Source organism: Rattus norvegicus, chromosome X (genome assembly GCF_021556685.1).
Source record: "Rattus norvegicus strain SHRSP/BbbUtx chromosome X, alternate assembly SHRSP_T2T, whole genome shotgun sequence".
Taxonomy (NCBI): domain Eukaryota; kingdom Metazoa; phylum Chordata; class Mammalia; order Rodentia; family Muridae; genus Rattus; species Rattus norvegicus.
The window spans coordinates 44,797,279-44,825,026 of NC_141554.1; the positions used below are offsets into that span (position 1 = coordinate 44,797,279).

General features: G+C 34.7%; 1 protein-coding gene across 8 annotated transcripts in view; it reads left to right on the forward strand.

Annotated features, from left to right (window-relative positions):
- The window catches only part of Cnksr2 (connector enhancer of kinase suppressor of Ras 2), a 269,745-nt gene that overhangs the window by 232,959 nt on the left and 9,038 nt on the right, over nt 1–27,748 (forward strand). For 4 of the 8 annotated variants that reach the window (XM_087600614.1, XM_087600615.1, XM_087600616.1 and 1 more), the window contains 1 exon segment: nt 25,290–25,486. In XM_087600614.1, the coding sequence (XP_087456740.1) occupies nt 25,290–25,486 (197 nt within the window). 8 annotated transcript variants of the gene reach the window in all.

Genomic DNA, 27,748 nt, shown 5'->3' on the forward strand with positions numbered 1-27,748 from the left:
TAGTAATTCTGGGGTCTTTTACACAGACATAGCGGTGCACACAAACACACACACACACACTTGGAATTTAGAGACAGGAGTATCAGGAATTTGAGGTCATCATCAGGCACATAGCAAGCTCAGAGTTAATGCAGGCTATGTGAGACCCTGTCACAAAGAAAACTGAATATATTTATTAGCTTTCAAGTTTGTTATGCAACATGAAGCTTCTGTTTATAACGACCATGAAACACTGGTCCAGAACCCTGACTTATTTAAGGTGAAGGCCTTAATTCAGTTATTTAAATGATCAAGCATCTGGCTATAAATCCTAACTGTGAAATGAAAAAATTGTAAGTAAATAGCATTATATATAGTAAGTAAGCAAACTAGTACTGATGACTGGAACCAGTGATGACTGAACACGTTACTTATTTGGTTTCTTTAAAGGATTGGTCTCCTCTTTTTGAAGATAAAAATAAAATGTAACATTCACCCTGTCAGTCAAGTATATTGGACTTTGATCATAGCATACATTAGCATAAGTTATCATTACTACTAGTGGAAACTAAACAATTCATAGCTTACGAATTACTAAGAGGAAAGACTCTGTCAGTGTGACACTTGGTTCCTTCAGCAAGAGAGCCTCTTATGCTCACGTGACTTGATGGAAATTCTATATCTTCCACCAACAAAATAGAAGAATCACTTGTAATCAGATGTACATGCTTAGACATTTTTAATATAAAGTGTATTTTAGCCACAGTGTCCATAAGAACATTACAAAAGATATGGCTGTCAACGCTGAAAAGATAATTAGCACCCGTCACCTGCAAACCCTCCCAACATCTATCTTTCATAGACTAGAGAAGATTCTTATGAAAAAGAGTATTTAGGACTCATCGTAGGCTTCTACGGGCATTCTGGCAAGCCTAATACATGCTTGATATTCTAATGGTTAGCAGAATTAACAAACTTTTCTGAATTTTAAGTATTGGTTAAAAAATCTGATTGTCATCCAGGTGCTTTACAACAGCTATACCTAAATATATAGGGGAAGGAAAATACTCCAGCTCAGCCAATTAAAGGGTATTAAATTCTGAAATAGAAAACTCTGTTCATAAAACTTTCTACCAGTTTTATAGGCAAAGACACCAGTTCTTTCTTTTTCTAAATGATATATTAAGGGTCTGTCCCAGTCATCATGTTGGCAATAAGTAGGTAGGAAGGAGCAATCATAGCTAGAACATGGTACCAGACCTGTACCTTCTTCAGGTTTCCACAGAGCATCTCTGTGGAAATCAGATGGATTTGATTTTTTTCTTCAAGGGTCCCCTTTTCATTGTTTTGTGTATAGGATTTATCTTCAGATATACCCCTCTGTTGATGGCTTTTTAAGTTACAGATACATTAAATGCATAATTATTTGATATCTATTAGTTTCAATGAGCTCTTTACACAATAAACATGGCAAGGCAGAACAATCCTAATGAGTCTGTCAGTAAATTTACTGTTACACATTTTGTCATCATAGTTCATAGTTCAGCTTTGCCTCACTAAAAATGGCCATGTCGTAGTTTTGAGGCCCCATCTATTTCTTTCAGAGTACTCCATAAATCTCCTCATTTAATTTTTTTCAAGCACTACAAACTGTTCTGTATTGAACACTGTATTGAACGATTTTGCCTAGATTTTTTTATTCAGTTCAGTATATGTTCACCTTTCTGATGGTGATTGATTTTTGTTGCATACTTATTATTTGGAATTATATAACATGATAAAGGCTTCATTTGGAAAAGATTCACTTTAAAATCAGTCATTTCTTTTAGAAGACAGATAACTTGACCATTTTTTATTTACATCAAACACTACCCTTCTTAGTCCCCCTTACAGAGACCCTCCCCCCCATCCAGTTCTCCTCTAAGAGGGTTGCCCTCCCCAGGAATATCCCCACCCTGATGCATCAACTCTGCCAGGGTAGACCCATCCTCTCCCACTGAAGTCAGGCAAAGCAGCCATGGAGACTGAGCTGCATGTCTGCTACCTATGTGCTGGGGGCCTCACTCCAGCCTGTGTGTATTCTTTGTTTGGTGGCTCAGATTATTTAGAATCTACTTTGAGGATGCCATAATCATGCCTTGTGTGGATTGGTCATTAGAAATAACCATGAAGGCTGCTTATTCAAACCAAACTGCTGGCTATTATGCCAGAAACAGAAATTATACAGAGAACAAAAGCCATGGCCATGATGGCAGCATCACGCATATATGTACATCCTCTAACACAGAGCACTCATATATGTAGCCACACACAAGCAAAGGAAACTTGCAAAACTCAAAGTCTCTCAGTAGTGTAGGGCTATCCTGCTTCAGGCCAGCACTCAACTTGACCTACTAAACAAAATGTGTACTAGTCACCTGCAGGGGAATTGAAATTGAGTGTTATATCTCTGGCTCAGAATATTTTTTAATTTTGTGTAAACATTTAAAATAGGAAATGTTTAGCAGGTGACCAAAATGGGTAATAGAAAACATGAAAACCCCTTCAGCTCCTTCAGTCCTTTCCCTAACTCCTCCATTGGGGACCTCGTGCTCAGTCCAATGGTTAGAAGAACAATACCAACCACCCAGATCCCCCAGAGCTCCCCGGGACTAACCCACCAACTAAAGAGCACATATATATGGAGGGACCCATGGCTCCAGCTGCATATGTAGCAGAGGATGGCCTTGTTGGGCACCAATGGAAGGAGAAACCCTTGGTCCTGGAAAGGCTTGATGCCCTAGTATAGGAGAATGCCAGGGCGGAGATGTGGGAGTGGGTAGGTGGGGGAGCACCCTCATAGAAGCAGGGAGAGTGGGATGGAATAGGGAGTTTCCAGAGGGGAAACCAGGAAAGGGGATAGCATTTGAAATGTAAATAAATAAAATATCCAATAAAAAAAGAAAAGAAAGAAAAACATGAAAATATAAACTGTTTTATAACTTAAGCATAAGGAAATATCATTAACCAAACTCCTTTTATATCATTTATTTTGTTTTACTTCATGTAATGTTATGCATTAAATGACACATGCTTGCAATGAACTCCAAGGAGCAAGAGGTACCTAAATCCATAACCCTGAATAATTTTCGATTTCCTCCTGGCTGTGAAATTTAGCCTTCCATAGAACAGACTGCAATCTCCATGCTCGTGGTTGAACTACCTTTTGTCTTATTTGAAATTCAGTTATTTAACTGAGTCATACTGTGACAATTTTCTCAGGCTGAAATCATTTCAGTCTGAAATAGATGGTACTAAAAGTACACAGATGAGACATCTCTTGTTTTCCTTTGACTGAAAAGTCAGCATGCATATTAATTATCCTGACCTACTTCACTGACATTTGGGAAAAGACAAGTAATTTCCTATTATCCAATTAGCGGTTTCAATGCTTACTGAGGTATAGGTCTTTAAATAGTGTCCTTAAATTAAGTTATTAATTATGTCAGCCTCTACAACTTTTAAGGGGTATAAATCATTAAAGTATAAGATAATATAAAACCAGAAGTTATCTGTTATAACACTAAAGTACTGTCTTGATTAATATGGCTTAAAGTTTGCTGAGAGTGACTTTTACTCCTTATAATGGTAGGGACTTTAGATGAGGTTTTCAACATTATGATCCTGCTGATTTCCCCATTGGCAGTTATAAGATAATCTTTCCAGTCACACATTTTTTATACACTCATGTCTTCAATAAAATCATAATGTTCTTTTTTTCATTATTTGAGAATTACCTATCAGTATTCCCATTTGATTTACACATGTATTTAACTTAGTCTTAGAAATCTAAAACAAAATCTTGGTCTCTCAACCAGAGCAGAAAGAGATTCAATCTATTACCATGGAACTACAATATACATTAGGCTATCTGGATTAATATTTATGCTTCTCAAATTAGAACTTCAGAAAAATACATGCTAAACTTATATTTTAAAATATAATATTCTTTGCATGCTATTGGCAATTTTGGTGCTGTGCAGGTTTTGCTGTAGTTAGGTAGCCCACTACCTAGAATTATCTAGACAGGGAGTCTGAATAATGACTACTAATACAGTACAGAGAAGATGCCCTCAATATTCAGTTAGACTCCAAAGGTCCAAGCTTTATCTCTAAGAGCATCCAGGTATCTTGCAGGCAAGGAAATTATGTAATCTGAATACAAACCTGAATTAAAGGCAAGGTTAGAGGAATGGAACAAATTGAAATTAAAGAAAAACATTGCATCACTTTTCCATTTGCTTTTAATGTAAATTTGCACACAAGTAAATAACTTGATAAGAGCAACATCATAAATAATCTGTGAAATTACAGCTGAAATCCAAAGCAGGTAGACAAAGGGCACATGCAAACAGTAATAACGTGAATAAAGTCAAAGAATAGCACAGCACTTTCAATATATTACTTTGTAAAATTGTAGGCACCATCCTTTGCTGCTTAAACAAGGAAATATAAACAAAGAACACAGAAAATCTATGGGAAAATCCCAATTCCATGTTGTCTGATAAAACTGTAAGGAAGTATAAACTGATAATTATATGGAAAATCATCTGTCTAGAATTCTAATACTGATAGAGGTTACATTTTAAATCACACTATCCTCACCTTTTTCTTACAGGATAAAAAAAATTATTAACCACTATTGACATGAAAAAGAAACCAAAACATTGTTCATCTATTTATTTTAGACATTACTTGAAGACAGAATTCGCAAGTGTTTAACATGCCCTGTTTATGCTGGGATGCTAGTAACTAGAATTACAGCTCTTTTGCACTATGACTCTTTTTTTAGTAGCATTGAAAATGATTGTATATGATTGAAACAATCCTCCTCTGTATAATCTCATTTCAAATATAAGTGTCACAAATATATGACATATGAAGTGATTAATTCATTTTCCTAAGCCAGTTAGAAACAGATCTTTTAACACCTCTAGGCTATTGTCCTTCCTACACAATCCATAGCTTATGGAAAGACGCCACTCAAATTAACTGTGTGCTTGCTTCACAGCCTTGGGTCTTCCCAAAAAGTCATTCATTACCTACTACCATTTTAATTAGTTTGGGGGAAGTATTAATAATGACTCTTGTAGTTTAATAAATACCCAGTGGTCCTCCATCTGGCAGCAAAATAATCCCAGTGGTGTTCAAAGTAATAAAACCAGATTTTAATGGGGAAAAAAAAGACTTCTACATGTTACAGAGCTACACCAGCAGAAGATGCAGCCAGGTAAAATTTAAACTCACACAGCAGAATGACAACCTATCATTATCATAGCTAAGACAAGCTATGATTTACATTTTTGCCAAAATAGAAAATTGGATTCAGTCATAATGTTTCTTCTTATTATTTTCACAATTCATAAAAGCAAATCATTTTTCAATTCAGTAATGATTTATTGTTAGCTTCTCAAAATCATATAGCTACCCTAAAATCATATATCAAAAGTTCTCTTATCTGCTTATCTAATCCTTCAGTGCTTAAATTTTTTCTTTCCTTTATGGAGATTTTCCAATACTGTCAACTTATCTCAAAGCTCTGGGATAAAACAGCCAGAGCAGATTCTAAGATTTGTTCTTTAGAACTGTATGGGAGCTAAAGAGCACTCAATGGCTAACAGAACTTGCTGTTTTCCAAAGCACCCAAGCACCCAAGTTTAGTTCCCAGAGAACCTACATCTAGTGATTCGCATCTTCTTCCAGCCTCTACAAACACTATGCCCACAGGTAGCATATTCTCTCTCTCTCTCTCTCTCTCTCTCTCTCTCTCTCTCTCTCTCTCTCTCTCTCTCTCTCTGTCTCTCTCTGTCTCTCTCTGTCTCTCTCTCTCTCCCTCTGTGTATCTCTGCCTCTATCTCTGCCTCTCTCTGTCTCTCTGTCACACACACACAGACACACAAACACAACTCAATTGTATTTTGAGAATTCTTTAATGAGAGAAGGTTCTTAGTAAAATATTATTCACTAAAGGGCAAGTGCCCATAAATGTATGTTCTACTGTAAAGGTGACACTTTGTTATAATAATATTTAATGTTTAAGCTTAATATTTCACAACTCCTAAAATGTTTTTGCCATGCAATATAATATGACCATTTCATGTAAATGTATTTTTGATACCAGCACAATATATAGGTTTGCCAATAAAATAAATGTATTGAATTATTTCACAGAAAATTTAATTTAGTTCAATACTGTAGCTAAAGTTGTCGTTTCAGATAATTTACAAATTATTTAATATTCCCAATTATGAATTCTATAACCTTTCACTGTATCTAACCTACTTAAATGTAAACTAAATTTCTGTCCTCTAATTCTCCTTTACTATAAAAATATATGATCTAATGAGCTCTAAACTTGTGCCCGCTCCTTCAGTAGGAATTTATTGTTCATATATCAAATAACAGGTACCATATCATTTAGTAAGTCTGATTCCAACAAAAATTTACATTTCAATAAAAGGAAACACTTAGTAATTCAAAATATGTAGCAAATTTCTTACTTTGTGCCAATAATTTTCTCTCATATCCAGTTAACAATTTTGAAAAAAATTGATTCTTAGAGAAATAGCACAATGTAATCTGTTCTCATATTAATTTATTTATACTTTGTGCAAACTTTGCAAGACCAGAGGTGAGTTTACCTTCATAGCTATGACTAGTTTGGCTCACCCTTAAAAGTCATGCCTTAGAAATAAGCATTCTGGTTGCTCAGCTGTTCTGATCAATTATAAATCAAATGTTTAACACAAGAAAGTGGATATACTATAGTCTACATTTAGAACATGCTTCACAATTTTATAACTATTATGAAACCATGTTATCATAAGTATTTTAACTTTTCCATTTTTAAAGATTTTGAATTTTCTTCCCCATTTAAAATCTTTAACCTGCAATTTTAAACCTAATGTTTTATTGTGCTATTATCTTTGGATAAATCACTCACAGAATATATTTATATAAGGCCTTAAGTCTATTTAGAACTTCCAAATTTTGTCATCCATGAATCCATATGCCATTTCTTTTCAAATTTTGCTTAGATTTGTTATTTTACCCTATCATCACAGAGTCTATTCTGATTTGTGAAATGGGTGGTTAAAGCATGCACCCTGTGATTCTTAGTGAGAGAAAATAACTTGCGATTTTAGGTGGCTAAATTTACTTTTGATCTTCTTCTGCTTGGCGTGTCTGCTCTTTTTTTATTGTCCTTTAATTATGTCAAACTCAGGCATTTACACGTTTTTTCCCTAAAAAGAACATGGAAACGGTATGTATTTAATATAAGTGTTCAGCAAATCTGACAATAAGCCTCGTCCCTCACTTTGGACTCTATTGTTTTTGTACACTGTGTATAATCTCTGGAAAGTCTCCTCTAAATTTTGCATCTTGGGAAACGGGGCTTTTGATATGCTTTTGTTAACTTAATTAGGACCATGCCTCAGCATTGAAGGCAGGAAAAGGTTTACAGTTCCAAAGATAAACCATACAAATACTGAATAATTAAGTGAAATAATCTTTAATATACTTCGTATGCTGCTTTTAAATCAGTAGTATGTATCTTTTTTTAAATGTTTCTGTCAGTTTTTCTCTCCAGTAATACTACAGAATCCATTGCAAAATGATTTACAGTAAGGTTCATCTAATTAGTTGTTTTTGTTGAGGTAAACATGGCACGTTTGCCATGGTATATTTAACTAAAAATGGTAACTCTCTCATCATCAAATTTAAGAATTCTAAGACAGTGTTTATCACCCTCTCGCCCCGCCCCAAAAAAGGCCTCTGTTTCAATATTTTAGGATTTCAGAGCTTCTGTGTCCAAAAAAAGAACAGACGTTTCATTTTAAAAGTTCTTCCTTGTATTTATACGAACTTAGATTTCTGACTATTTTTTTATTCTTTGTGAAACTGAAACTAGCAAATTAGGTTTAAAAAGAAAAAAAGAGCAAATTATTTAAAGTCTGTCATGTGGAAGAAAGAATAATATAGTTTTGGAAATTCAGAGAGCATAGTAGGTGAAAGGTGCCCAGTTGTATCTTGCCATAAGCAAAGTGACTGGTCTCATGTTTAATGGGTTTCCAATACTTGGAGTCCAATATAGAGACTCAGGTATGCCAGGTCTCATAGCCAATACTTGTACTCTAAGCTGCCTTGCATAACATAGCCACTGTTAGATCTTTTCCAACTGAATAATTGACATAGCTTACCTGATGTCAAAAATCAACATGTAAGCTTGATTTAGCCTTTCAAAACACCATTTGCCTGAGTTCCTAAGCATTAATTAAACAGGATATAAAACACAGTGTATATATGTTATCATAGATCCAAGAATAAATAAATATTAAATAAAATCATTCTAAAGCATATCATATTATATGTGTGTATAATTATATGTATATAATAGTGTATATAGTTGAGGGAAAAAAGATGTAGGTTTCCAAAAGTTGATACCTGATTAATTGTTATGTGATCCAAAAAGCAAATAAAATAAATACTGCCTTAAAGTCCTGGTAAAATTTAGCACCTCCCCCATTATATTTAGCAATGAGTTCAAAAATGACTTTTGTATTCTTCCAGTTTAATAAAAAGGCCTCCCAACACTGATAATAGAATGAGACAGACAAATTACACAAATGATTCATTGTCTAAATGTTACCTTGAGTATTCTAGTGATGATACAAAATCTGTAAGGAAGTCCATTGCTGATATTCAGAACTACTTTTTGCATATTAAGAGCACTGATACCAGATTCCTTTAACCAGTTGATAAACTATTTCAGTTGAGTGTGGAGGCACAAAAATGATGAAAATTTTGCCTGTAATGACAGAATTGTCGCGGATAAAGAATAGGAGCAATCTGGAATTTTTATGATGTGATAAAGAATGTTCCCACGTTTCCTGTCATGACTTGTTTCATTGCAGTTAGAAACTCAGTATGTTAATATACTTGACCAAACTTATTCAACTTACTGCATGATTTCTAAAACCAGAGCTTGTCTTAAATTGAGACTCTGACATAATTGTGCATTACCCCCAGAAACTCATAATTCAGGTGACTGTATAACCCAATAAAAAGTAAATGTCAATATGTCAATGACTGTTAAACTTAATCAAGTATTATGGAATACTAATTCTTACTTTTCTAATTCTTATTTTTTAACTTAAAGATTGATTTTTATTATATACTTTACACACACATACATATGAGACATGTGTACATAATTTAGACTTAAAATGATCTGAACCCAATTTTCATCAAAGCATGTCATACTATGAAAACTGTAAAGAAACGAATGGATAAGTAAATTGCTCAAACATTTGAGTGAAACTTGACTACTCTTTGTTACATTTTTAATAGATTAGGGAAAATTAGATATAAGTGGGTTTATAATATGACATTTAAATTCTTTATAACTAATGGTAATATTGCAATGATAGCTATTTTTCCTGTTTCATACAGCATTAAAGGAAAGGTCACCCAAAATCTAGTTAAAGGACCAAGTTCCTAACGTAGCAAAAAACCTACCCTTTCAAGCCATTTGTCTGTCACAGCTCCCCCGAGGCCGTAGTGTACTTAAGATATTTCCTGTTTTTAATCAGCCTCTGTCAATAAAGGAAGGGCAGTTGCAGAATATATGAGCTGTATTGATAACTTATTTGTCTTCTCTGTAACTATTCCTAATAATGGCATATAAATAACTTGGCACCATAGGCCATTCAAAGGAAATCCCTATAGTAGTGGTTAAATTATTACTTCACAGGAGGCCGAAGTCGTTCTTCCTTAACATAGAAGTGCTAGAAATAACACTTGTGATTTCAGACTTTTTTTTCTTTTTTTTTCACTTTTTTTATTTTATTTATTCTTTTGATTTCAGAGTCTTATCTTCTCCAAAAGTCCACTTCTGCCATATAATTCACATTTAAGATTTTAAGGTATATTTTCTTATTTCAGGTGACATTCTACTGATGTAAAATAATATTCCAAACAGTTCTTTAAGATAGTTATTTAATGTACAACTTGTATCCCATGGACTTTGATATTGAATGAAAACATTTTGGTGATTTAATACAATCAAGTAATATTTTATTGGCACCTAAGTCTCTACTCTAATAAGTTCTAGAAAATCAACCTTAAATTACAAAGTAAATTTATCATCTAATAGGAAAGCAAAAACATTCTAATATCATAGTGTAGTATACCAAGTATTCTTAAAAATAAGCACTTAATAATAATTTAATTTCAGTGAAAGAACGTAAAAGAGCTCAATTAGCTCTACCTTGTAAAATTTCACAGGGCCTCACATTTAAGCTAGATTATTTCACCTCAAAGAAAGAAAGTGAAAAATATTTTGTATGTAGTTTGAAAAAATTAAAATTGGGACTAGGGACACAATTATGCTCAGTGATTAAGAGTGTGTACTGGTCTTGGAGAGAACCGTAGTTCAGTTTCAAGAACCCACATACTGGGTAGTTCAACACTGCCTGCTCCAGGGGGATCAAAGCCTCTAACCTCAACAAGCATTGACACTCACATACACAAACGAATACTAGGACATAATTCAAAATAATTTTAAAATATTATTAGCAAACATAGATAAAAACAAAAAATATCTAGAGACATTTGGCTTGGGAGTATAGACAAGTAGAACTATGACAAGAATTGTGTTGGAACTAAATTATGAAGATCCTAGCATGCCATACCTGAAGGTTTGCATTATCTCTTAAAGAGCATGAAGGTTTCCGTAGATACAAAGAGATATAATATAATCAGACATGTATATCAGAAAGACCCCTCTGTTGGCAAAGTAGATATATTGATATAGAAGAATATGTGTGGAGAGGCCATTTAGAAAACTGTTCAAATTATTTAAATGTAAGATCTGGTCCTCCCCCTCCACCATTTATCTATGGAGGTAAACTAAACTGTTAAGATGAATACCTACAAGTAGGGAAGGAGAGCTTAACGGTATAATGTATGCTTAGAGCATGCCTATTAGGGGAATCTGTAAACTGATGTAGCACTGATTAAAAAGCTTGCCAGGTAGCAGTAAGTGGGCCAAAGTGGGAAACTAAATAATGCCAATAACAGATACATACACCTGTCTCATGCACGACACACTGGTCAGACAAGAGTTTAAAAATTGTAAAGAGGACATAAGGCACATGTCTAAGAGTGTGAAAAAGTCTTATCAAAAGAATCCATCACAAATGAGAAATTTTATCCAAGAGAAATGTCTTTAAAATTAAAATGGCAGGGTCTCATTGTATACCATACCCTAGGCCTCAAATGTTCAGAGATCCTTTTGCATTGACCTCCTAAGTACTGAAATTGCAGATAGTTGCCACCACACAAGACTAGATCTGACATCTTAGTGACAATACAATGTGGGTATCTGTAATTCGCCTAATTAGTAAGTTGCTTTAGCAACTTCTGAGGCAAAGTATCAGTTCATTGGAACTTCAAGATTTAGCCATGCTAAATCTAGAAGCCGCATTTGATTTCAGATGAACTGTTTTCCATGGGGAGCCATGTAATGTAGAATATACACTTCCCAGGATGACTTTTTCATCACCATGGTAACCAATCTGCCCCCACACTAAGATCAGTAATCATTGCTAATATGGCTAAAACTAAAGTCTTGGTTGTCAAGGCCATCAATATAATTAAAACATATTATTTTGTTAAAGAAAAGTTGCTACTCATACTGTTGAGGTATCTGTTGATTTTCCACAGAGGGGAAAATGGGCTCTCTAGTGTTGTACTGAAGATTTACAATAAGGAAGAAAAAAATGTCATCCTGACTTTTTTGGGGGCCAGGTCCTGGTTTTATGTCTAGTCATGGTGTGTACTCTGCTTAGTCAATTGCTGAGAACTAATGTCTTACTTTAAACTATTTGACAGCCTTCCCAAATAGTAATAAGCACATGTGGTTGATATACTTCTTGGTGGTGGTTTGAAGCTACTTTTAATTTAGTTTGAGATTTTTCTGAATTTGCTTCAAAATCCAAGATTGATGTCTTGTAGATTATTTGTGCCCTTAACCAAATCAAGAGATAAGTTTTTCTAGAAACTTGATTATTAATATTCATGGTCTTAAAAAGGGGTTGATGTAGTATGTCATGATAAATCTAGATATAACATCATATGTTGGTGTCTGATGAAATAGTTCTTCAACCATATAAAAACAAGTATGTTTTATAATGTGTTCATATATGTATATGTGTATATGTGTCCATACAGACATTTGTGGTAGTATGTATATATGTATCAAAGAACTCTTAAAATGTAGTTCTATGTGTGTTCTTATATTTATATATATAGTAGTGATGCTAATAACATAAACACATACACACATAAAATAAATAAAACGACTGTCATGGAGTTCTTTGGTACACTGCTCCATAGCTGCCATTGTTTTGCTCTTCCCATACTCCACAAACAAAATAATCAAACCAAATGATAATGGAGTTTTAAATGGAAGTTGGGAATCCCAAATATACCCCTTTTTTGCATGTCCTGTGCAATACGAAATGATTTAAGACAGCCTTTCTTAATAGTTGCATATGTTTATGCTAGAGAAGTCAGCATCGTCCTTTATAAATGAAATCTAATGCATAGAAATATTTAAATCAGTGAAATAGAGTTCTTGTTGTTTGAAATATATTATAATGCAACCCCATCAACCACTATAAAATTGATTAATTTACAGATAAGAAACAAATGTATTCAGATTAAATTTTTTCATATTTCAATACAAATTACATTTTAAGTTACAGAGAACCTTCTGACATTTCAAACATTTGAATCTTACAAAAGGAACTCTCACCCTAGTTAAGTTTGTTATGAGTCTACCTTTCTGTAATTATACTGGTCAGGGTAAAATTCAGCATGTGATAATAAATGTTATACATAGACATGGCCGCCATTCACAGTAGCCGTAAAGCCATTCGTATTTTTCCCTAAGAACACTAAGAGTTAGCATCTTTCTGTCTCTTAAGGCAACTTTAATTTTCTTTATAAGAGCAGTTCTATATAATGTTCAGAAGGAGAAATGGAACTCATAAGTAATGGAATATTTTAAATGGAATTCTCCACATAGGTTCTAGATTCTGTACTTTTCTATCCCAAATACTGGATGAGTTTGCCGGTATAAAATCTAATGACCATTCATTTCAAGACTGATAAGAAAACTGATATAAAACTGATAAGTTTATGAATGCTCATGAACTCAGCTTTATAATTAAGGTAAAAAAATTGTGCTAATTGGTTTCATCCATGGTACATTTGTTATAAATACAGTTTTACTGTGATTTTTGCCAAATATTTTTCACAGAAAGGACATAGTACATATCACTAAAATAGAATTTCAATGTTGAGTTGTGAAATAATAATATATAATAATAGATTAGAAACTAAAAAGTATATCAAAGTGTTGCATTAGCTATATAACAGGTTTGAAGTAAAGAAAAAAATATTAGTGATAAGTGATGTGTTCTGGAAGTTTCTGCTTGTTCTTGGCACTTGCTTTGCTGGAGAAGATATTTTTGATGGTCCTGAAACTCAATTGGCAGTGCCCCCAAAGCAGCTTATCTCCTTGCCAGAGTTGTTAATGAGTAAATGATCCCAAATGTCACACTGGCATGCCAAGGAGGTTATTAATAAAGCATTAACATTTAGATGTTATTGAAAGAGGAAAATCAATATTGCAATGTTTTAAATATTCCTATCTCAAAAACAGTAAGCAAAAAACTCCATTTCTAAGTTCTTCACTCAAGGCAGTATGTAGTTTGAGAGGAAGTAATGTTTAGATTTTAAGAGTATGAATAACTCTTTTTTTATTCTCCTACAATATTTCACTGCTGCCCCTCCACAACCACTTGTTATGTTCTTGTTGAAAAAAAGTTAGATTTCACTAATTTTCAGATTAAGTGCCCGCTCTGCCCCACTAGACTTTGCTGTCCAAGGATAACATGGTACTGGAGCTTACACTGAATGGCATTCTTTAAAAATGATAGTGCTCTTACCATATGGCAGAACTTTGAGGATAGTTTAAAATTCAATATGAGAATAAGCATAGAGTAGAGTAGGGCTGAGAAGGTAGCTCAAAGGTAGACTACACATTTACCATTGATGAGGCTCGCAGTACAATCCCTTGTGCCTCAAAAGTGATCAAGGAGAGCCTCTAGAAATAGCTATAAGGTATATCTATTAGATATTACTTGAAAAGATATTGCTGTTGATTTAGAAAACAAACATATTCATGATTTTTAGTTTATGTTTTGAATAATTAGGAAGTTCGGCCACTGACTGCCACTAAAGAAGGTGGGCTGGAAAACTATGCTTCCCACAGCCTCAACATTACTCTGCAGAGTTCAGGTTAACTCATCAGCAAATTGGTTGAAGGACATAAAAAGAAGACAAACAACATTTTTCTTCAGTACTTCATCTCCCCAATTATCTTAGCTATTATTCTACTGCACGTTCAATTTGGAGAATTCAGGTCAAGTGAGATGATCCGACTTAGTAGATTCTGAGATGAAAATGTCATCAGAACTTTAGAAATACTTTTTACCACCTGATCACTAAAGTTGATTTAAGTCCAGTTCAGGATAAGTGCCTTTTAAAGAGCTTATGAGTTCTTATAAAACCCCTCCCCTAACATTTGAAACGTAAACAAAGAAAATGTCCAATAAAAGGAAAGAAAAAAAGAACAAATCTGAAAGTCTAGCCAAGAAAAAATATGGTCTTAAAAAGAAGTATCATAGTAGGACTGGAAGAAGGAAAAGGGAACCTATTAAATGAAATGATTTAGAAACAAACCTAAGCCAGGTGGTGGTAGCTTTTATCCCAGAGGCAGAGGCAGGATCTCTGTGAATTTGCGGCCTGCCTGGACTACAGGGCAAGTTCCAGTACAGCCAGGGTAGATAGGTAGGTAGGTAGGTAAGTAGGTAGATACATAGATACATAGATAGGAACATAGATAGGTACATAGATAGATACATAGAAATAGACAAACTTCAATATTGCTAATTCCATTTTTTCACTTTGGCAAAGGCATACATGATGACAGATAATGTGTTGGGTGACTCATGCATTCACCAGATTGTCAGTTCTCATCACTAAATGACTTCACACTGACCATCATATTATCTAATTTCTTCCTTTTGATAGAAACCTATAATGTCACTGTAAAGTTTAAATCTCATACATTGAAAATATTATTATTCTCTAGAAAGTATTGAGGAAGTCTCACTTTTTGTGTTGTGGCTTCATCACGTACAATCTAGCCACCGTGCCGCTTTAACCATTGCAGCAGAAACTAAGAACTTTGAAGAGTTTATTTTAAAATAAGTATTCATTAATTATAAAATATTTCACAAAAACAACCTAATGTGAATAGACTAGCACCCGCCAATACTTCTGAAAGAAAATTTCAGCAAAAGGGTTTAACTTGACTATTTTGTTAATAATATCAAAATAATATCAGTTGAAATACTTGAGGCTAGCCCTTAATAGCTAAGCCATCTCTCCATCACTCAACCAAAATATCTAAAAAATACTAATGGATGATAATGGAGGAATTACACTTATGGTTATTTATTTGTTTATTTATTCTTCTCTCATATATTACATCCTAAACTCAGTTTCCCCTCCTTCCTCTTCTCCCAGTCCCTCTCCCCACCTCCATTCTCTCCAGATCCACTCTTCCTCTGTTTCCTTTTAGAAAAGGGCAGGCCTCCCAGGTATATCAACCCAACATGGCATAACAAGTTACAATAAGACCAGGCTTGTATTAAGGCTAGACTAGACAGCTCAGTAAGAAGAAAAGGGTCCCAAAGGCATGCAAAAAGGTTAGAAACAGCCCCTGCTCCCCCTGTTAGGAGTCTCATAAAAACACCAAACTACAGAACTATATCATATATGCAAAGAGCTCAGGTCAGACCTAAAGTGGCTCCCTGATTCTCACATCAGTCTCTTTGAGCCCTATGTTCCCTGGTTAGTTGATAATGTGGTCTGTGTTCTCGGAGATGTTACACTTGTAGATGAGGCATGCACCTTTAGGCCATTGTGCCTTTACCTGTGGTTGACCTGGATGGCCAGTGCTTTTAGTTTACATTCATAATACACATAAGCATACAGTTGATTCCACTGGGCTGAGTCTAGGAATATCTTTGTATTCTATTTGCCTCAAAAATAAATAGGAATTATTTTACTCAATATAAAATTTAGTAATTGAGAATTTATTCAAGAAGTTTATCGAGACCTCTTTTGTTTTTCATAATTTCAGAAGACCAAGATATTTCCAACACCATCTTCAGCAAAAATTTTAAACTTGATTTAGCTGAGTGATAGTGTTCCAGTGATGGAAGGACTGCAATAAAATGCTTATAACCTCTCCCACCTCAAGGCCAATGACTTAGAAACTACTTGTATATACAGGATAGCCATTGATATTACTTCAACCATGTAATATTATTTCTAGATGTAATATTATTTCTACAAGCAAAAGATGAATGTGTCCAAAAAGCTTACAACATAATTATGTAGAAAATTAAGGACAGTTTAGATTGAGATATGACTTCATGCCTCAGGTTAGACTGCCTCCGACGTTCCAGCCTGAAAGCCCACACCAGACAGGGCTTATTAAACAGCAGTGCGACCTAGAAATAGGTTTCCAGCACTATCTTTTAAATGATGATGTATTACATGTTATTTCACTTGACCTACATAGAAAAATTCCATAGTTCTCATCTTCCTTTTCTGCACATAGTATAATGTGATAAATAATTGCTTCTTCTGGTTATTGAAATATACTATGTTTCACTTTCTCTATATCAGTTATTTCTACTTCCCATTTTCTACAGGATGTAGCAATAGACAGAATGCTTTCTCTCATCTTTCTGTCCCTTTGTTTATTCTGGGGATATAACTAACTATACTGACATGATGCAGCAGATGAAATTCTACCTTATGCTACCGATGGCAAACATGGCTGCTATGTGCCTTCTGAGAATGTTTGGATTCCTGAAGATACAAAATAAAATGAACAAACAGAGAGACTAGAGTTTATCTGAACTTGTCCCCACTTTTCTAATCATTCAAAAACCATGTTCTCTTCCAGTTTCTAAACTCCATGGTGTGTGGCTAATGCTCAGATGTAAAATCATCTTTTTGTCATGCTTATTGTTGTAGCTTTTTATTTCTTTTCACTTTGTGTCATTGACTGTGAGGCCTCCTCATCAGGATACTAGCTAGGCTACTTCCTATGAGTCGAGACAATAGTGTTTCTGTCAAGGTAGTAAGACAATCGTCCGGTCAAAAGACCAAAAAACCCTTCTTCATAATTTCTGATTGAGTGAAAATAAGGAAACATGTAGAAATTCATTTCATTTTCTTAAAAAAAACTGATGGTTTTGCATCTGTATGGAGAATAGCCAACTTTTCTGATTCAAACTATAGATGTGTGTGTACAAGTTCGAGGTGGGAAAAGATTTGTCTGTTTGTTATCGTATATAATTGGAAGATTGGCATTCCAAACAAATGAAATCAAAATTGGTCCCATTTATGACCAAGTAGACTTGCATGCCAACAGAAAGACATTATCGTATTAAAACCATATGCAATTCTAGACATATTTTTTCTATTTTCTCTTCATGGGTACTGCATGATGGTATTTCTAATACAAATACTGATGTGCTTTGGAATAATGGCACTCGCAGGTCTTTCATTATATTGTATCACTGCTTTATTATATTAGGCTAATACACTGCGAGAGTTGGTAGAACCTCTCCATGCCATATCGGATCCACTTCTGTTGGCACTCAACCCATTGGAATCACAGATTGATAAGCTAATGTTTAGAGAATTTAGATGGAAGAGAGTCGGCACGGCGCAGACTCAACATCAACCTCTTGCAAGCAACTAAAATGGCCTCGTCCTTGCTGTTTATAACAGAAAACAGACTTGTAAAAAGCTTAGATCATCAAGTGTTGTGGATTTGGGGCCTCTAAAGGGATATTAAGAGGGGCAGGCCACTCTTAAGAAGAATTCGAGCTTTCAACAATGGGACTAGCATAAGATCAAAGCCAATCAAGATGGACCACAGTAGCCGAGAGCTGCCCTTTTTATGGGAGAACAGAGGGTAAAGGGTCTTGCCTGGGGAAGGGTTCTGTGGCGACACCTCAGTTGTCTTCTCCTGACATCAGGAAGAGAGGGCTCAGCACCAATGATTAGAAAATCCTGGCTGTTAAATGGACTCTTGGTGGGATGGCAAGACTCTTCATTGTTAAGGCAAAGCAGCGGAAGCAAATTCTGTGTTAAGTGTATTTGCATTTTTCAAATTTGACATGCTGTATTGTACTAAATTAAGTGTAATCTATTAAGGCAAGGTGTACACACCCTGCTCAGAAACTCAATATGTTTATTCTATTATTAAAGCATATTCAGGTGTAAGGCAGACTGCTTTCAGTGACACTAATGAAGGAAATTTCTCATGCCAGGCATTATTAGATTCCTCAGCGAAAAATCCTAACTTTCTCCTTTTCCTTGGCACTTACATAGAAGTGATGTTGCCTCATAAGCTGGAATGAGCTATTCTTTTTCTGTAAAATATTCCAATCTATAGGCTGTGGTTTTCCATATTTGAAAAAGTATTTTGTCTGGATGTCTTTCAAATTAGCTTCAGATATTATTTCATACTCTGTAACTGGGCCCCCGTGGCTCAATATTGCTTCTTTTTTCTTCTGTGGTAGATGTGAAATTTCCTTTAGTTGGATGAGGTACACTGTAATGATTTTAATGCTAATTAATGAATATTTCATACTTGTGCAGTGAAAAAATAATTTAATATTGTATTATGAAATGTTTTTCTTCCTGTTGCTGCAGTGTGTGGTATTGCATAATATGAATACCTGTAAAAAATATAAATTGCTTAAAAATAAAAATATTACCAGTTGGTACCAGATCTTTTTAGATAGCTAAATAATTTGCTAAGTATGCTTGATAGCAAATATCTTTCTAACAAAGAAAAATCTATGCTTCTTTCTCACAAATGAAATTTGTGTTGTGAATAAAAATCACATTGATCTGCCTTAGAATTGCCTCTGTGCTCTAACCATTTTCATGTGTTTTTAAGTATATCTAAAGATTGGTAGTTCTTGGTATAGAGAAATAAGTCATATTTATTTTATTGGCATTTAATATTAATGAAATTCTCTTGGGTCATGTTCCCTGTTTAAATCTGAGTAAAACTTTATGATCTGAAGAATTTTGGGGGGACAGGGGGTTCCTCATTAATGAGTGTGGTGACTGTGTATTAATTTTCAAATAAAATCCCTTAGTTTGGCTTTGAAACTGTCCCTATTATAAATTTCTGCCTTAGACTTCCACTTTTATTGGTTACATTTTCTAAATTTTGTGGGTAAATCTGGATTCTGTCAATCATCTCTGTGTTTGCCTCTCAGAGAACCATCCGTTCTTAGGGGTTACTAAAGCAGTGCTAAGGATGCCAGCGTTCTACTGTTTGAACTATTTATCACTAGAAAAAAAACTTTAAAAAAATAGCCATTATACCCTGAAAAGACAACCACTGTCTTATTAAAGTTCTTATTAAACTACAGAATTTGGCAGAAATACTCAAAGGAAAAGGGCGTAGAATAAACTTGAGCCTTGACTATTTTCATCCCAGCCTTGTGGGAGTAAGCTTTAATGTTGTAAAAGAATTGACAGTTATAAGCACAGGATTTACCTGATCTAAAAAGAAAAGTAAACCTTAACAATGTAGGTATACAAATTGCTTGGTCCTCTTTAAAGAAAGGGATTTTACTTATTAAAATTAAGTTTTCCTCTTGACAAACAATTGCCACCCAACAGTAATGTTTAAGTGTTATTATTTTGCCTAAAAGAGAATAAATGGTTTCAAATTATTAAATAACTAATTGGCTGCAAAGGAAAGAACTAAAAGGTAACTTATAAAATCTTTTCTAATACAACCAGCTTCCTTCCCCTCCTCTCAAAACTAGACATAGCATGCTGTTTGGTATAAAGGCCTGGATTAAAATAGCTAGTGTTTTAACTATAAAACAATTCAAGTTATAGTGTAAGCCTATCGTTATTTAATCACTTTTAGTATCAACTTTACAAAGATATTAAATCCATTAAAAGTCTGTCACCTTACATATAAATGTTGTTCTCTGGGACAAGGTAGTAAATTAGTATTCATAAAAATAGTCCTGTAGTCTTGATGCAAATGACAATTGCCCTTTTGGACAAAAATAGCATTCCGCATACTTGACATGATTAGCCTAGAAGCCACAAAGTGCTTTCTGGTTGTATAAGAACAAATGCCACTCAGAATTGACTGATGACTAATAGTACTATGTCTAGCCTTCTCTATCATCTGTAACTTAACCTTTCCCAACCTTCTGTGCTCATTACACAGCTGTGTTGTAGAAAGAACAACTGTTTCCACCAGGACATCATTGTCCAATTTTAAAAGAATATAATTCTCTTCCAAAACATGTACCAAGAATCCATTTCCCATTGTTTTAAGAGCCCAGTTGATATATTTTTTGGTTTTGTTTTCATCTTTTCCTCTGCTTTAACGATGGCATTGCAGTGGCAGGGCAATCAGAAGACAAGAGTGAGATTTTATTGTTTTAGTTTCTACCAAAGAAATGTGAACAGTATTATACAATTCTTTTTCGGTAATTGTGCAGTCATCTAATGGAGAATCTTCCTTGGAGTGTGTTATTCACAAAGTAAACTATCACTCCATTTGAATTTGTTGAGAGCCTGTGAGGCATTATGGTAGACAGACAATGGCAAATGTCAGTGACACAAAGTCCCCTTATAGAAGTCACAGTATGGGTGTTTGAAGGAGAATCTATTAACACACAGGAAGAAAATAGGGAGACTTTCTCCTTCAGTTTTATATTTCATCTTTTTCAGTTTTTTATGTATATTTATAGCATATATGCTGACAGACTACTAAATGTGTATAAATTATGAACAACACAAGTGGTTTAACCTGTAAAGGTGAACAGTCAAAAAAAAGTTTAGAAACTAAATGCACAGAATTCACCAACCAAAAATTTGGGAGCAATTGAGAAATACATTATAATCCACTCATAAGTAGATTCAAGACATTGTAACAAACTGATATTTTGTATCAGCTAATCTTCTATTTGAGCTTTATTTTTTAAACTACCTGGTAACCCTATGGAACCTGCAGAGAACCAATGAGTTATTGTGATGCTCACCATGTTCCTAGATATATGAATGACACCAAAGGGAAGGTTTTTTTCACTCCTTCCAAGTATGGCACAACCAGAAATGATCATCTCTTGCCAGAGAATGCAAATTAATTACTTAATTTTGACCCTCAAATCCACCAGTCAATGAAATGTCATATAAGAAAAGGGACTTTATATGTGCTCTTTGCTTTAATAGAATGGATTTTTTTTAATGTGTGATCTGACACAGACCTAGTTTTTATGCTACAAATGTAAATATAATTTGGGGAAAGTTTTATTCTTTCATAGTGCCAGCTTTCGTGAATAAATTAGATGCCAATTAAAATGTCATTGCAGCAGTGTTACACGTCCTCGGTGGGACTCACAGAAGGTTCCTATATATGTCCTTTTATTTGAATGTGGTCTACACTTTGCCAATTTTCAGAAACATTCACTCAAATTGCAAACGAGCTGGTTTTTAGCCAGTGTTCCAATGGCTGAACTGCCACTTTGAAAGAAATTCAGTTGGGAAGCAGGCCTCACCAAGTGTTTACCTCATCTTCCAAAGCAAGCTTCTTCTAAGAGAAGAAAAAGCAAAGTTTGAGAAGAGAAAGGAACCTGAAGGGAAATGTGAAGGAGACGAAGAGGAAGAGGGCAAAAAGAGAAGAAAATAAAGGTGCTTTCATGTTTTCAGTTGCAACAGTAGCCCTGTAGACTTAATTGAGATTCATCTGAGAAAAATCAAGAAAACCAATTGAAAACTAAAAAAGAAAATAAAGGTCTGTTTTTGTCTTGAATGTTGAGTTCTGTGTTGTTTTGACTGTTAAGCACAGTGAATCAGATTTATAATGTGACGCAGCCCCTCACTCCCTTCTTTTGAAAATAAAAGGACTCTTTGTGTAGTCTTAGAATGTTAAATCATTGGTGACATTTTGTGGTAGCCTGGCTTCTCAGTCCCTCATCCTTACTCATTCCACTACTGTGTCTTGTACAGTGTTGCATATGTGTATGGTGTGTAGAGGGCCAAGCGGGGGACATTCTCATCTCCGTTAGGAGCCGTGCCATCCAGCTGCTATACTTCAAAATGTTTTCATGTTCTTTGTCATTGTGATTCCTTGTTCAGATGTGCTGCCCAGATAGACCCATGCTTGGCTTTTGTACAGCTATCAAACCAAATTCCTTGTAGGATTGTGTTGTCTTTTGCTTGGATGCGTTTTCCCTCAAATAATGTTAAGAAACAGGCAGGGAGAGTTTTTGTTTTTAAATAGCTATTTGTATTTTTATATTTAATCTTTGCTCAGTCTTCTTAAAGTAAAACTTCATTGATATTGTATAAAAATTAAAAATTCTGAGGTATTCAAAAATGTTAAAAGTTAAGGCAAAGGGCCTGGGTTGAGATGTAGTTCAGTGATAGGATGCTTGCTTAGTCATTTGATCCCCAGCAGAGAAGTGGGGAGACAGAGACACAAAGACAGAGAAAGAGAACATAGTAACTCAAAATGTAGCAAGATGTATATGCCCTACCATATTGGGTAAGATAAGAAAGATTTCTCTTAAAAAATTCACTGTGTGAAAATAAGTCTATACCCTCCTTAAATTCTAAAACTATAATCTTGATCCTTGTTTTCTTTCACCTTCTTTCTAGAACTGAAAAAGTAATGGTACATTATGCCACCTGATACCTTAACTACTATAATTCCCATCTGTTAGGCTTTCTTACTGGTATCCAAACCCCTACTTTCAGAAATTGCATCTATCTTTATATGCAATCTTGCCTTGAGGCAAATAGAATAATTATTAAATAATTCCCCAGTGCCCTTTCCTGGATTACGATTGTATGAAATAGAATTATTCTGTTCAAATGTGTCCTTATTTTTACAACCCCATTTGGTGACCATGAGTGAGTATTTTGTGCCTTCCTTCTTCCTGGATCCTCATTTGAAATTCTCTATGATGGATCTATCTTGTTGTAACTTGAAAATCCATTCTTTTTATAGGCTTGCATACACCCATCCATCAAACTCCTCTATGTGCTGAAAATAGGTCAAGGATGAACCAGCAGAGAATTTTTTAAAGATTTTATTTAAATGAATTTTCATATTTTAAGAGAGATATGTTTAGGCATTAAAATTCATTATAGAGCACAATGATAGCATGTGCTGACAGACGATAAGGGATTTTCTAGTGAAAAAATTGATCATAGCTATTCTCAGCTACTAACCTCAGTAGAAGAGTAAAAACCTAAATACAGATTTTAAACAAAAGAGCTTTTTAGTTCTAAAGGTGACTCCTTACAAATTAAGGTGTTATTTAGACTTTGGGGACAGTTTTAACTGTATTCTTTTAAAACATGTTTAGAGCGTCATTAGCATAACCCAAGGATAGTGTCCAGAGTTGACACAAATTACTGGAATAACTTGTCACCCCCCTTAAGTGTTCTATCCTGATGGTCATTTTCTTTGCCAGATTATGAGCATACAAAAATATTTCTGTGTAGTTCAACTTATTAAAGTCTTACCGTCTGTGTATAATTTGTAGCCAATTAGAAACCTTTCCTGTGGAAATTTTTATTAAAAGATTGCATGCAAAGCATGGAATAAATGTTTAGAATGATACATTTTAAGGGTTTCTCACATTAATTGGTACCTCTAAATGCACACTTTAAATAATTAAGTTCTAATTTCCCCATTTATATGAGATTATGACCTTGAGCAAAGACCTCCCTTGTTATAAATTGAAGATTTCTTAATATCATTATGAAGAGCAAATGAGATCATGAATGTTAGACATTTACCCTACTCTCTGGCACAAATAAATGTTCATTAGGATTGTCGTTAATTAGGGATTCTATTTTTAAAACTATATCTGAAAGCTTGATGCTGCATGATCGGTGGTGGAGTGAATAACATTCTATAGTTATGCCTTGGACCAGTGTAAGAAGCATTCCTCCAATAAGACCCTGCTGCTACCCAAAAAAGAAGCTACTTCATTGTTATTGTTATATTCATGACAAATAAACTGATACATTTCTAAGTGAATTAACATCATTAGTCATACAATTTTAAAACAAAATAACACTTTCCTTTGATCATCTAGATCAAAAATCCACAGTTGTAACTGTCTCAATTTTCCTCAAAAATAAGCAAAGTATTTTCTTAACAGTTTTTTAATGTTATAAATTCTGTTAGTACTTGTCAGAAATGTCCTTATATTTGCTTATGAATATATCCATGTGTTTCATTTTCATTTAATTTGGAGCATTAGTATTGCTGAGCACGGGGCCTTATATACCTGTAACCCCAGCACTCGGGAGACAGAAGCAAAAGTATTACCCTGAATTTGAGGCCAGCCTCATGTGTTGCAGGGTGCAGCCTGAGCTCCATAATGAATTGCAGGCCACCCTAGCCTACACTGTGAGCCCCTGCCTGAAAATCAAAGACATTATTTCTTACAATAACTTCTGTCGGTTACTGTATTGATATACTGTACTAGGCATTGCTACAGCAGTCACATGAAATCTAAAAGTCTCTTAGATAGCTCGACAATCATAATAAAAAAATGCCAACAAATACCATTCCATCTTATGAAATCTAAAAAAAAAATCATTCAGTATTAATTAACCAGGAGAACTATTAAATAGCATTTCTATGTTTAATTGTCTTAAAATACTAAGTGCTATGAAGCAGCATTTTCATGTTATGTACATATTATACTTTAATTCTTTGAATTCAACATATGTGTGATTATTTTTCTCTCAAGAGGCTTATTTGTTGAATCAAATCCTATTTAATCCTTCTAAAATAATTGACTGTCCATAATTATATAATCCCATCTAACTAGAATCTGTGAGGTATTTTGTTTGTTTTGTTTTGTTTCTGAGAGATGTTTAAGTATTAGACTATTTTCCTAATTAGACTATATTTCCAATAACTCAATTTCTACATTTTTTCAAACTACAAAACTAATTTTTATTAAACCGAATATCTGTCTCTTTCCCTCCCTTCTCCTCGTCCTTTACCCTGCTCCCGTTCCCCTGTCTCTCAGATGAAAATAGGGAAGAAAAGTTAGGAGACTCCTTGCAAGATTTATACAGGGCACTGGAGGAAGCCAGTCTGTCACCACTAGGAGAACATCGCATTTCAACCAAGATCGAATACAAACTATCGTTCATAAAACGATGCAATGATCCTGTGATGAATGAGAAGCTGCACAGGCTGAGAATTCTTAAAAGCACTTTAAAGGTAAGATATGAAACAGACATGGAAATTCCTTTGGGGCAATGTATTCTTGCACAGAAACTAGATTTCCAGATACTAGAGATCGAGTAGTACACAGGGAGCTATAGGAAGGAACAGTTAAATAGGAAGAATGTGCAGCAGAGAGATTGGAAGGAAATCCTGTCAGGTCTTCATTGAAGTCCTAAGACACTGAGTAAAGGTTACGTGACTTAGTTTTAGGAGAAATCAGGATGTGGCTAAGATTTCTTCTTTAAAAAGCAGGGTTGGTGTTACTCCTCAGTATAATTTTAAAAGAAATTAAAGGCCCACAGTATGCATGTTAAACGTTTAATAAAGAGCTTAAACTGTTTTGTGAATAAACTACAACATATGGAGTGAAACTAGACTCACCATGTTCCATGTAGACACGGCATCAACTGTTCTGCTTGCATTTCCTAATGCACACATTACCTTCCCACTATATATTTCTGTAAATGCTTAACACTGTTTTCATTCTTCTTGTGCCGCACCTAGATTGGGAAGCAAGTGGTAAGGACAGGGAAACATAGAGACAGAAGTTGAAGGAGGTTCATGAGAAAAGGGAGGAAAGTACCTATCTTGCAAGCACCTTGACCAGGTCCTGTACCACGCAAAAAGTGAAAACAGAAACAAAACAAACAAACAAGAACTGTCGTACAGAAGGTGGAACACAGTAATTCCAAAACACAAAATGTCAAAGGACTTCTCCAAGAAATGTTTTAGCATCCTGCTAAAATTGTAGTTTGGAAATAAAGATGAGTACTAAGTAAATGAATAGAATAGGAAATAATTATTTGAAATGTCTTCAGGTAATATTAGCCAAGGATTCAGAGTCCATTATGTATAGAAGCTATCCATATCCATGGACTTATTAATACAACAATTCTACGGGAATAGGGGGGCAGTAATAGTCACAAGAGTAATTCTGTTGACGAGGTCTATTGAAAAGATATCCTTAGCTTTCTATCTTATTTTGGTTTTGCCTTCTTTTGTTGAAGTTTTTCATATGACTTATTGTAATCACACTTTTCCTCTTTCCCAACTCTTCCCAGACACTCCCAACCCAACCCCACACCATTGGTTTCTCTCTTTTAAAAACAAAGAAACCAGAAATACACAACAAACCCACAGAAACACGAAATCTGAAACCAAAATATAAAAGCAAAAGACAATTAGACAAGAAGTCAAAGCAAAACAATATGAGACAAATGGTTTGCAGAAATGTTGAGTTTATTTTATGTCCCTCGCCTCTTTGCCATATGTGAATATCTTAGATACCTGGTTCTTCTGTTTCCTCACTCCCCTCCCTTTCCTCTTCTTTTCCCTTACCCTCCTACTTCCTCTTCTCCTTCTCTCTTCCTCTCTTTTATGCTCTGTAAATATCCTACAATATTTTTGTCCCATAACAATGAAATGCCACTATAAATGTTGAGTTCAAGAAGGAGCAATGAGTCGCCTAATATATTATGCTGTTAGACTCTTCTGCCCTTCTAGGAGAAAGAAAGATAATGAAACACTAAAAAGAAATGCCCCACCCTCTTACTCTTTCTTAATCTTCTCTTCTCTGCTCTCATGCCCTCTTCCCCTCCATCCCTTTTCTCCCCATTCCCCTTCCCTCCACATGCCCATGGCCAGGCTCCTTTGTTCCTCCCCTCTTCTACTCTCCTTCACTCATTAAACCTCTCCATGTAGAAAAAAAAAAAGAAGAAGAAAGAAATGCCCCTTGATGATTAAAAATCGATGGGAAGTTACAGAGCCCTGTACTTTGGGACCTAGAAAAGTAATAGGTTATAAAGTCTTCCATTACAGAAGAACAACTAAACACACCCAAGAATAACTCTCAGATTCCACCATAGGCAATTGCCAGTATCATCAATCCCATACCAATTTAGTATCTTGTCTCCTCACTGGCCTGAACCACTTCTTACATGTGTTATTGTCTTCTTTCCCTCCTGACTCTGGCAAACTAGTATGCTTTTTTTTCACCTGCAGAACATTTCCAGAATTTTCTTAGTCTTTTGTTAGATCCATAAAAGAAAAGAATGGTTTTCTCAAAGCGCCTTAACTCTTTCTCTATTTTACCCACCGCAGAAGAAATTTTCTTCTTCTACAGTTGATAGTTGTACTTTTGAGAGTTGCGCCAAAGTGATACTTAGTCATCAGCTGAATGCCAACCTCCAGTATGAAGAGAAAGATTTCATTCGTTATAGGGCCCTAGTGCTTTGGGAAGGAATCCTTAATGCTCAG